Source organism: Desarmillaria tabescens (genome assembly GCF_030435595.1).
Source record: "Desarmillaria tabescens strain CCBAS 213 chromosome Unknown EV420scaffold_87, whole genome shotgun sequence".
NCBI classification, from domain to species: Eukaryota; Fungi; Basidiomycota; class Agaricomycetes; order Agaricales; family Physalacriaceae; genus Desarmillaria; species Desarmillaria tabescens.
This window is the reverse complement of record NW_026848386.1, coordinates 43,942-56,054: the sequence shown is the minus strand read 5'-3', so window position 1 is coordinate 56,054 and position 12,113 is coordinate 43,942. Positions and strand designations below refer to the sequence as shown.

Genomic DNA, 12,113 nt, shown 5'->3' with positions numbered 1-12,113 from the left:
ATAGAGGCGAGCTGGAGGGCGAGAACGAAGGGTTTCGTGTTTTTAATAATGGCGCAAGAATCCGACCCAGAGCAGCAGGAGGAGTCCTGCAAACACTGGGGATGGGACGTATGCGCAGGCGAGGAATACTCGGAGGATGGTTACGATAACCAATCCCAGAGGATCATTAAGAAGAAATTGCAGCACGGAAAGTGCCACAACTATGAAGAGGATAATAGGGAAAATGTTGGGCAACGATAAGTCGTTGGGCAACTGAAGACGAGCTTCGGCTAAATGTTAGCCACTAACTTTAATCGACTTAGATTGTACTAAGGTCGCTACTCGCACTTCGGTAGACGACGCTTAGCAAGTCAAAGGCGACGCAAGTTGATGGGACAGATAGTCACGAAGGGCGGAGTTCGATGTTAGGTAGAATTAACCTTAGCCGAAGCTGGGGTTTAGACCAGCTGAGGCTCTACTTAAATACATGTGAGTATTCTAAAAATACTACTGCGCAGTCAGTCCGTGATGATCGCGCACTGCGTAATCTGGCTGACTAAAGAAAAGAAAAGAAAAGAAAAGGAAAGAAAAAGAAAAAGAAAAGAATAATCGTAACAATCTCCTTGAAAAACCCCAACAGTGAATATTGCAGCCATTTTTGCAAAATTACCTATGCTACCCACTCTCCAAAGCCCCCATACATCATCAGCAGGTCTACTTTTATGTTATTTATGTTTATAAACATTCTAGTACTGTTTCCTGACACATCCAGCTACCAGAAGCCAGCCCAAATCTTATTCTGACCAGAAAATAGCCTCTATGGTTACTGTTTCTTAATGGCTTCAAGAATTGGATGTGACTGTTACAGCTGACCATCTGTTCTCAGTCATGCAATTGGTCAGCAGTGAGACCATGTAAAGAGATCAGAGGATCACATGACTCATATGCATTTACAAAGTAGGCCAATTTATCAGTGCGAGGTGAGGGTCTTGGTGCAGACATTGTGTGACAGAAGAGATTTAAGGCTATGTTGAGGGGAAGACACATTGTGTGAATAGTAAGGTGTGTACTCACATGCAGTGTACTAATGAGATACAAATAATTTTTTAAATAGTTGGAGCATTCTCATGCTTTCCATGATCTGACACACAAGATAGTGAAGGCATTTGATGCATATACCTGGGGAGCAGGCCCTATGCCTGCACTATGATGGAGATTCTGTATCAGACCAGTTATATGATAAGACTGATGACTCAGTCTTTTTCCATCTGGAAAATCAGATCAAGTGCAGGTGAAAGTGATACTGATGCATTATATTTCTTGGGATAGGAGAGGAAGACAGACCCAACATTGTGTATATTATTAATATCAATATTTCTTGCAGTGAATAATCAAATACAATTTTGGTTATATATAATATACTTTTAGTTATTATGTATATTAGTATATATGATATAATGTCCAATTATTCTAAATCTGTAAGCCATTGTGTCCCAGGGATACTCAGGTACTGATCTATTTGGAATGACATATGTCTGAGGCACAACTGTTAGGCTTTCTCTATGGACTGACAGGACTTCCTTCAGAGAGGTCTAAGTCACAGCACATTCAAACAAGCTTGCCACTTCTTAGACATGTACACCAGCATCGTTCAGTCAAAGAGGGCTCAATTCTTCTGCTTTGATTTTTCTGGATGAATGGTGAATTCCTTTTAGTTCTCCTGCTCCTAAACTTCAGCTCACATTAACAGGACACAGACACATGATTGCCCTATATATAGCATAATCTGACAGTCATGCTCCTCAGCACTGCATACAGTACCCACTCATTAATTACTGCCTCGGAGAGCATGTAAAGAAGGTCATTGAAGTGATGGTACTTCATGTGGTTCCCAAATCCCGATGGAATGATTGTCTGTATACATGGTAAGCATTTCCAACACATATATTTGATAGCCCCTGCTGATACTAACTCTAAGCACTTTATGCCACACAGATGTAGCCCTAGTATGAGAACTTTGCAACTAGGACATTGGTCCTGACCTATCATTGTCAGGTGTCAACTTGCCATGGGAGAAACTAATACTCTTCGCATGACTATGACTGGCACTGTATATCCCTCCAGTCCTGGGATCCCACCTCAATCACTGATATTTACCTGAGCTTTCTATCTCATTCACAGTCTTCACTGTGGTGTCTCCCCTTTGTGTGATGTTAAGACAGGCTGAATTGTGGGCACACACTTGTACAAATTTGAGGCTACCTCGGTAGAATTTCAAGTAAAGCCGCTATACATCTCTTGAGTAAGGGTTTGTTCTGTTACCTGGTTACAATCAGTGCTGATCAGTGAGTGTTCCTCTTAGCTTGTTCAATGGTGACAGAAGACCTCCGATTTCAATTGTATCAATGCTGCCATACTCTAGGTATGTATTCCTTCCCAGGTTTACCCTTCTTTGACCTAAAACTCTGTATTTCTCATGTAGCAAGATATAATGACGTCTCAACATATTCAAGAATAAAGTCATCAGGTAATAGGTGGCAGGCCAGAGGATGGCAGGTATGTATGTCGTGTTTGGCTAGTATCATTGTTCTGGCTAATATGCCATCTGATGTTGTAGGAATCCCTGCTGTTTTTGCTAAGGTCAGTACCTCTTTGTTTGCACTGTCATGGTCATAATGTCCTGTGATATTAGTGTGATGGTGGGTGATGCTTTACATGGATTTTTCAGAATCATTAATCTGACATCTTCTGTTTCATTCAAGCTCTTGGCTCCAGTACCAGTGATATAGATCATATTGCCACCGTTTCTATCATAGTTTCTGACTTTGCACAAGTTACTGAATCAACAGGATTGTCATTCAACATGTCCGAGTAGATAATACGGAATCTTAATTATGAATGTCCTGTACTCTTTTGCCAAGTATAGCTTAGATATTTTTCATATCTTTTGCCTGTATGTGTGACACAAAATAGGACTCGGAATTGCCACCCATATGAGCTGGCCCTCACCTGCTGGTTACTAGGTATAATGTCTGATGATAACCAGAAGAGAGCCAAGTGCTTCTTTGTTCTAGTGAGCCACTAGAAATTTACAGAGATGAGAATTAAGAAGTTTTTGCCTGTCCGTGGGGAAGAATATGCATGTCAAGCAAGAGTATTCAATTTTCGAGCAATCTATGCTGTGAATTGTGAGCCACTCTCAGGGAAAACAGAAATTTTGAGTGGACAGTGTAGGATTCATGGCAGAGAGGAAAGAGAAGTATATAATATCACTGTGAAAAGAACATTCTGATAGCCATGATACTCATGCCAAAAATATTTTGCAACAAGTAAACATGTCTGCTGCCTTGAACATGAGGAATGGTGGAAAACGAAAAAACTGACTTATAGGGCTGTGCACAAAACCTCCAGGATGGTAACTTTGGCGTTTTCACTTTGTAGTGTGGAAAACAAAAAAAAACATTAAAGCCCAAGATGTTCAAGATATATGCCGGAGGGGAGTCAAACCCCTACCGCTTGCTAAAAGGATCACCCAACTACATGGAAGGCAAGCATGATAACTGTTTTACCATCGGTGTTGCCTTCTTTGGTGATGAGGGACCAAGTGATCGTTCATCCTACTCATGCACTGATTATATTCCGTACCTTGTATTTCACGACATGCAGCAAGGAATACATCCGTCAACCTAATCTTGGTGCATGTTAAATGTATCGAAAGTCGACATGAGATGAACAAGGTGACAGATAACACAGACTCCTTCAAAAGTGTTCACAGATCATCCTGAGCAGCGAGTACCTTGATTAACTGGCCGAGAAACAATACCCCGGGTCTTCTAAGGTGCAGTGCAATCATGCTCGGTTGCCACAGAAAAGAGGAGTGTGAAATATCTTTAGTGCAGTGATCCCTGAAAGTTTAGTCAGGAGGAAAGGCCAAGGACTGTACTTAAATCGATAGACTATGAGCTCATTTCCAACCATAAGTACATCTCCTGACATCAGGAATCAATGTCTCTAGAAGCTCTCATGGATTCGGTGATAGAAGTAGGATGACGCATCCCATGATAATGAACAAGTCCAAGGTTTTCTAACTACTCACCCTGTTCTGTCCTTGGTAGGATCATGTTTGTCTCACGCAAGACTCTATTGTTACACTGATGCACCGACAAGGATACAATCAGACGACAATGAAGCCTATCACCTGGAACTCGAACAATCTATACAAAAAGGACGACTCACAACGTTTCTTTGTAAACCGCCCGTAATGTAATGATCACACATGTCTGAACTGTAGTCTTGTGATGCATTCCTATCCATCAGGGAGCTTTTTTTGTTCGAGTTCGATCACCATCCATGTCCGGCGCTCTCAGTGGAAGGAATTGATATCTAGCCCACAATTAGGTGAGGAGAACCTCGATGCGGAATCACAACCAGGGAGGATATCATTACGCTACATGGGTGGGAAGCGTCTAAAATAAGCCTTGATTTCAGCTGAGTGAACTCACAAACGAGGTGAATAGAAGACGGTTCCTCCCGTTGAAGTCGCGCGTAACCATGGGAGAAGCCTTGAGTCTTTCACTTGGGATGGATTTGATCCCCTACAAATGTGTGGCAGTATAAAGTTGGATGTAATTTTTAAGCCGTCGGCGCATCTGCAAACTTCGGGCTTTGCTTTTATTTGTTTCATAGTAAATATCTCTTAAAAATGGATACGGATGGGCATTCATTCAGTGGACTATGCGCATAGAGAGACTGGTAATTTGAAGTGGGGATTTGTGCTGAGCGTGGCCGAGGGAATGACATGAGGCCAGCTATCACGTGCTGTTTCTTCCGGCACCAATCGGACCGTGTCAGCTTGTGGACGTTCTCCACCCCTCTTCTCTCTCATCGCCTACAGCCTGCGCAGACACGACAACGAGTGCGCATCATATGCGACACCATCATCCATCCTTCAGTCATGGAGCCGCGTCATACTTCACCCATTCCCATATACAAATGGAATGAGATCCGTGCGGAATCAAAGCAACTGTCTGGTTGTCTGCGCTTAGAACGAGGCTCTTATTGCAGGACGGCCAACCCTTTCGGTGGCTTCAACTATTCCGCCAAACTCCAGCCAACCCTTATGCACATATAGCCTGTATTTTCCGTACACCTGTACTCACTGAACTTGGTGCCCACTCATGAACGACGTAGACATCGTTCCTTGGCGAAAATGCGCATAGTTCTGCCTATTCGACATCGGAAAGCGGTGTAAGAGACATGTCGATTCTCGGAGTCTGCGCGCTGATGAATTAATGGCATTCATCTCTTCCTTGCTCTCCTCCCTATGTTCCCGCTTGTTCGAAAGAAGAGGGAACACCCTTCAATCCATTTGATGAACATTGCAGCATCGTTACCGTAAGCTGGTATCTTTCTTCCTTTATCTTCCATATCTCAATCAGTGCATCCAGGCCTACTGCGTCGTCAGCAATCTTCTTTACTGCAATAGTTCCACACTGCCTGGGACGGGATTCTAATAGATAACTGACTCATCTGGCTCTCCAGTTGATGCACCATCTTTCATTTTCTCGCTGCAATTATGCCGTATCTCGCTTGTGTCCGTGAAATAAGGGATCTTCTGATCAGCCGGTGAGCCATTACTCTATCACCATTTGATGAATGGCAGGTAGTACGCGCTCCTTCACACTGGCGTAATCCAAGCCTATCTTTCCTAGTACATGTACCAACGAACTTGGAATGACACTTTGTTATAATATTAGTCCGGACAGAACCACTTCATCTTCGACTTCCGATCTTGAAAGGACCGCACAAGGCGCATACAACTATGACTTGCCGTTCTCGCAATTTATCTGTCACCAGCTTTAGTGAGATGACGGCCAGGAAATAAGACGAACTCTGGGAGATAAATACTTTGCTCATCGTCATAAACCCACCACCTCGGTTTACGGGCGTCTTTCAATGGCAAGATTACCGAGGCACGTTCTCCAGCCGAATCCTTTATATTTGGAGACTGTTTCATGACATGCCGCACCTCTCCCTGGGATACGTACTCGTCTTCCCTACCCATAATGACCAGAGTCACGATCTGGTAGACATAGTGCTACTAGTCTGACCTGAGTGCAGTCTTATTGTCTTCGGGTCATTACTCAGCGATGAATGGTTGTTATATCCTGAATGTTCTCATGAGTTAGGATTTCGGGAACTAATCGTAGCGCTGAGTGATGCTGCGTGGTGAGGCACCGGCCTATCAAGAGAAGCGCGTGTTCTGTTCTGTTTATACCCCAGTTGGGAGAACGTGTCTTTATGAGGGATTCCTTAAGACACAAAACCCATCCAACCAGACAAAACGTACAAGAATTCTTGTCCTTGTATCAATAGTCATCTCAAATTGAGGGCTCTGGAAAAACAGCTATTTCATCATTCTCAGACGCTGCTTTAGTGGGAATCGAACGTGAAAAAAGGTTTTCCAGAATGGGCGAGTGCAACACCAAGCCGTTGAACGAAAGTGCTACGGTTATGGTATGTACGATGGGAATGATCGGCCCGATGCCCGTGTTTGCGTCTATTGATCTGGCTCAGTTTTTCTTCCTTCCTGATATCCTCTGCTCCAACCCTCGCACCCGTAACAAGGACCGTGACTACCCCTGGGGAGATAAACCACGACTACAGTTATGAATGGAATGATACTGTTGGTTGCATTTCGACGTGTCACGCCATCGAAGGGACTACCGACACTCCAAGATACTGATTACCGAGTGACGGCCGGGTGTTAGACTGTCGAGGAAGAGGCGCGGATCATGGCGTGGACGAGGGGATATAAAGGGTGCGGTAGCGTTCAAAGGGAGGTTAGTGGCGGGCGCACGGAAGTGCTAAACTCCGAGAGAGCAGAGGCCAGGGCACGATGAGAGTAAACCTTTTGACACTCATAGCGCAGGCTCACAATCCCAGACGGCGGATGTTGTACTAGACAGCGATATGTTACAGACTCTTCCGGGGTTAAAGTGACAGTACTCGTAACTAGGTATGTTACATCTTACCAGGCCTTTCTCTGGCTCACATTCCTCTTAGCATATAATCCTCCTAACTCACCCAAGGAGTGCGTACACTCACCACGACGGTCGAGCGTAGCGTGGTCGTCGAAGAGGGCTTGAGACGGGATTTTCCGGTCGGAAGAACGACCCCCGATATTCCACAACAAAGGACCTGGCGTGATCGTCTGGCATTCGGAAACGAGAGTCGTTTGAGCCAAACGCTGGATGGAGACCACGATAAGGAAGCGCAGACCACCACGAGGGAAGCGTTTCTCGAGCTGAAGCATTCGGAGGGCGTTTACCCGTGCATCTACAAGGTTTACCTAGGAACCAGAGACGAGGACACATTCGGCCAGACTCAAAACGAGCATGGTACGCTTCCTCCTTGGACAAAGTAATACGCTATGTTGACAGTCTATCTAGTGCCTGCCATCATGTTATTCCTTTCACCCCTACACCACGACCTCAATCTCCAGCCGCGTAAAGCTGAACATGGCACCAGCAGATACCGGATGGACATCGATTCACTCGCTTCTTCATGCTAAGCCGAACAATACCACAGACATTGATCCAGTTGCATCTCCGTCAATGAAGATGATAGCTCACGCCCGTCACGAGCCCGCTCTTACCATCACTTTCAACCTCCTGGTAGCCTCATGGCACGTTCCTGTGGTGTACATCCTGCTTTCGCTCGTTTCCGCCCTCTGCTCTCCATAATTGGATGCTATAAAGCTCCTATCACTCGCTACACAGAGAACACCGCGTTCGAGACAGTCGTCCCTGCAGTTATAGTGACCGTGCTTGCAACTGCGTACGTCACGTTTTACCCGGTCCTTCTCTCGTTCACAATTCTTTCAGCGCACGGTCCTCATGTCGATGATATCAACACGCAGCGAATGGGACAGCGCTTGCCCTATATTCTCTCGCCTCAACTCTACCCTGTCGACGCGCAGGACATGTTCAAACATACGCACATTCCTTGGCTTCTCTGCTTCGAACATTGGGGCCGAACGTTCACACTCGCCATCGAGCCGGGAACAAACACGTTTGCACCGTTACCGTTGAAACTAGACCTGTATACGCACCGATGTGGCGTCTCTTGCCGAGTACGAGGTTAGATAGTTGCTGACAGACAAAAAGCGCTGTATTATAATCGTAAGTCCGTCCTCTACACAGCGTAACAACCTGTTAATACCTAGTTATAGCATATACCCGTGTAACTAATCATGCCGAATACGAACGTGTGATCTTATCAATGATCAATCTCTGCCTTTACTCTGAGTGTCTTTTCCTCGGCATCCGTTCAAACATATGGATGTCTGCTTGCCAAAGTCATAGGTCGGTGGAAAGATTGCGATATGTTTCACTTCACGCACAAACGAGCAGGCATGGACGCACATAATCATGAATGTTTCTGCACAGATTATCCCATTGGCAGGAGGTCCTGTCGCGTTAAGGCCCAAGTCTCATATGCAGGAGAACTGTCCCCTCGCGCTAACTGTCATTGATTCCAGTTGGCGGGAGACTGACGTTGCGTGCAACAGATACGGAACCTTTTCCCTGGGCCATTGTCACCGCTTGCACTGCTGGTTCTGGTTCTTGTCATCGATCGGATGGGCCCATCATTACGCGCGACCGCATCGTCGCTCCTTGTAAGTTATCTCCTCATAACATGCTCTATGAACTTATCTGATGCCTGCCAGTCGATGCCGCGAGATTAGTATGGATGCTCCCCAACCCGCCTAGTAGCGCAACGACATTCTCCTGCGCATACTGAACGAAAACGTTAGTTACCATGGAAAATTTCACCCACTATCCTGTGCATCCCCTCTGTCTGCGGCTATTCAGCTTCTGTTCCGCAAGCGGATGAAGATGCGTAAAGTACCTCCACTTCATCCTTGAGAATTTTGCGACCCCTCACACAACGCTGGTACTGGAAGCCGGAGAGCAGATTGTGTTCAGGATTGACTTTAAACGGCGGGGTGTCTCGTTGGGTCCGACTCCTGCGGTCACGATCTGCCCTTTTCGTCTAATTTCGGGCTGATACGTCATTACAGGACACGTCGGCATGCTGAAGCCGCTAGTCTTGTACTTGTTCTTGGTCGGCGTGTAGGCATAACTGTAAGTATTCCCGTACAGGCAAGTGGTTTGAATCCTTGTCTAAGCTTTTTCATGACGTGTTAGCTGAATATGATGCGAGTGTAATGGGATGGAGTTTTAGCTAAGGATTTACCCCCAAGAACCCTCCGTTCCAGGGATCTATATCGTTATGGACTCAAAACTGCTGGTTTGAACGTATGAGTGAGAAACAGGACTAGTATAACTGAATTCTCCAGTACTCCTTCAACACATTTCTTTCATTCCTGCAAAGTGAATACGACAAAGTTGGCGCCTGGCATGAGGAAATGCCGCGGCCTTAGGGGGGATTGAACGGGAAAAAAAAGATGAGCATGATACAAAGGCAGCACCTCGCCGCTAAGCTAAAGTACTACGACTTTGGTACGTACAGTCGGAATTATCAGCCCGACAATAGGTATCCTCTTTCCAAACAACTAGCATTGAAACGTGTCAGCAACTCAGCGAGTTCCCGGATGTCACCATTCGCCGGTAAAACTCGTTATACTCCCCACTGTATGGCAGTTTAACTTTCCACATCATTCGGTGCTAAGTCCCAAGCCGTTACTAGGTCTCGCCTCAGAGGGAAATCACTGATGGTAAATGGAAGAGAGCTAAGTCCCTCTTTGTTCTAGTGAGACACTAGAAACGAGAATTAAGAAGTTTTTGTCTATTTGTGGGGAAGGGTATGTGTGTCGAGTAAGATTATTCAATATGCGAACGATCTACAGCGTGAATTGTGAGTGTATGAAGGGGGGTGTAGGAGATATTCACCGTCATAAAGACATCGACAAATTTTCTTCAATGAATAAGGTGTATCGACAGATTTTCTCACATGCTTAAAGAACCTAGTATAAAAGGCTCCTCATGTTAAAGTGGGCCACGGCATCGCATGATATCACAAGTGTCGCCGGCTCATTTTTGAAGTATACTCTCCAGTGTGGTCGGGAAGTGCTGGCTCATTTCATCTTCCCAATAATCAGGGTAGGTATACATGTATCTTTTTGTTGTAAATGGATCTCCAAGTCTAAATACACAAGTGCAATCGTGCATAGAGTCACTCTCAGGTCCCAGGGAAAAGGCCGAAATTATTAGCAGACGGTGCAGCGTTCATAGCAGAGAAGAAAGGGAAAAATATACTGTGACTGCGAAAAGACGCAAGGATACTCAGATGAAACAGATTATGCGTGAAATGGACATGTTTTCTGTCTTGAACATGAGGAACCCAGAGTCAAGGAGCGGTGGCTAAAAAAACAGTGACATACACACTCTCATGCCAGCAGCCATGGGAGTTCAAGTTCCAGTAGCGTACATTAAAGTAATTTTCATTTTGTAGTTTTTTAAAAAAAAAAAATCATTGGATATATGGAATACGCAGAAGGGGAGTCAAACCCCTACCGCTTGATAAAACGACCCATACATGAGATGGAAGGCAAGCATGATAACTGTCGCACCATCGGCACATTCCTACTCATGCACCAATTATATTTCATACCTTAGTATTTCAAGCAGGCATGACACAAGATGCAGTGAGAATACATCCATTAACCTAATCTTGGTGCATGTCAAATGTATCCAAAGTCGACATGAGATGAACGAGGTGACAGATACACAGACTCCTTCAAACATGTTCGCAGATCATCCTGAACACCTGCTGAATCCTGATGGACTGATTGAGCTGCCGACAAAAAATCCACTGGGTCTTCTAAGGTGTGGTGCAATCATGCTTGGTTGCAATGTATAGAAGCAGCAGGTGCAGTGATCCTGGTTAAGAGGAAAGGTCCCTGATGCCTGACTCATGGGAATGGCAAGGGAATGGTGCGACATAGTAATACGACGTTCTAAAATTGATAGACTACGAGCTTATTTCCAAAGGTAAATATATGTCTCTAGAAGTTCCCATGAATTCGGGCATGAAAATACAACGCATCCCATGATAGTGAACAATTCCGAGGTTTTTTCGAGGGGGTTTCTAACCACTCACCTTATTCTGTCCCTCGTGGGACCATATTCGTCTCACACAAGCCTTGAACAAGATCAGACAACAACGAATCCTCCTTCGCATTCTGCATGGTAAGTAGGCCCTGCAATGTAGGATTCGAACAATCTTTACACAAAGGATGAATTGCAATGTTTCTTTGTAAACCACCCATAATGCAATAATTACAGATCCAAGGTACGGTACCTGTTTAAACCGTAGTCTTGTGATGCATGCCTATCCAGCAGGGAGCATTTTTCTTTATTCGAGTTCAGTCACCATCCATGTAGCTAGCGAAAAACGGCTTTCTCAGCAGAAGAAATTGATATCTAGCCCACAATTAGTTGAGGAGAACGTCGAAGCGGAAGCATGACCAGGAAGGATACCATTACGCTATGCTATGCGGATGGGAGGTGCCTAAAATAAACCCTGATTTTAGCCAAGTTGTTAGCCACTAACTCTAATCGACGGGGGCAGATGGTGTAGTGGTTACCTCTGCTTGCTCGATTGTACCTCGTTCCACACAGAAAATATTTATTTTCGCACTCGCGAGTTCGAGCCCCCCACCCCCCAGAAAGTAACACTCTAGACACTTTCCGGGTTCTACCACTTCCGATATCCAAATCACGTGAAACGCAGCCTCCCTTTCTAAAACATGATCAAGTCACGCACATTACCCCCTCTAAAATCACACGACAAATCTTATCTCTCCTTGCCATTCTGGGCATCGGTTCGAGGCCCTTCCAGTGATCTTTCGAATAAGACAGGGAAACGGAGTCGCGTGCCGCAAGGCTGCCGCCTGGTTGGGACCCAGGTGTAACAAAATGGAGTGGTGATCCAAGCACACCCCGGCCCGGCACATCGCCCCCGCATCAATTGATCACACTGTGTTGGTGATCTTGGCCGAGTAAGGCAGGTCTGGGAAAGAGAGACCGGAGAAGGACTGGGATTGATGGAGTTTGGTGGGAAGTAGGACTAGGCCATGAGAAGGGTCTGGTGAAGAAACGACGGTG

At 45.4% G+C, this 12,113-nt stretch overlaps 1 protein-coding gene across 1 annotated transcript; it reads left to right on the top strand.

Moving 5' to 3' along the window:
• Positions 1-6,447: 6,447 nt before the first annotated feature.
• Positions 6,448-8,909, top strand: EV420DRAFT_1486378 (uncharacterized protein; the record flags this gene model as incomplete). The annotated part of the gene is made up of 8 exons (XM_060470372.1): positions 6,448-6,495; positions 6,750-6,821; positions 6,906-6,997; positions 7,105-7,379; positions 7,740-8,113; positions 8,346-8,507; positions 8,552-8,659; positions 8,856-8,909. The coding sequence occupies 8 exons, from the start codon at positions 6,448-6,450 to the stop codon at positions 8,907-8,909; spliced, it is 1,185 nt and encodes a 394-aa protein (XP_060323213.1).
• Between the last annotated feature and the right edge of the window lie 3,204 nt (positions 8,910-12,113).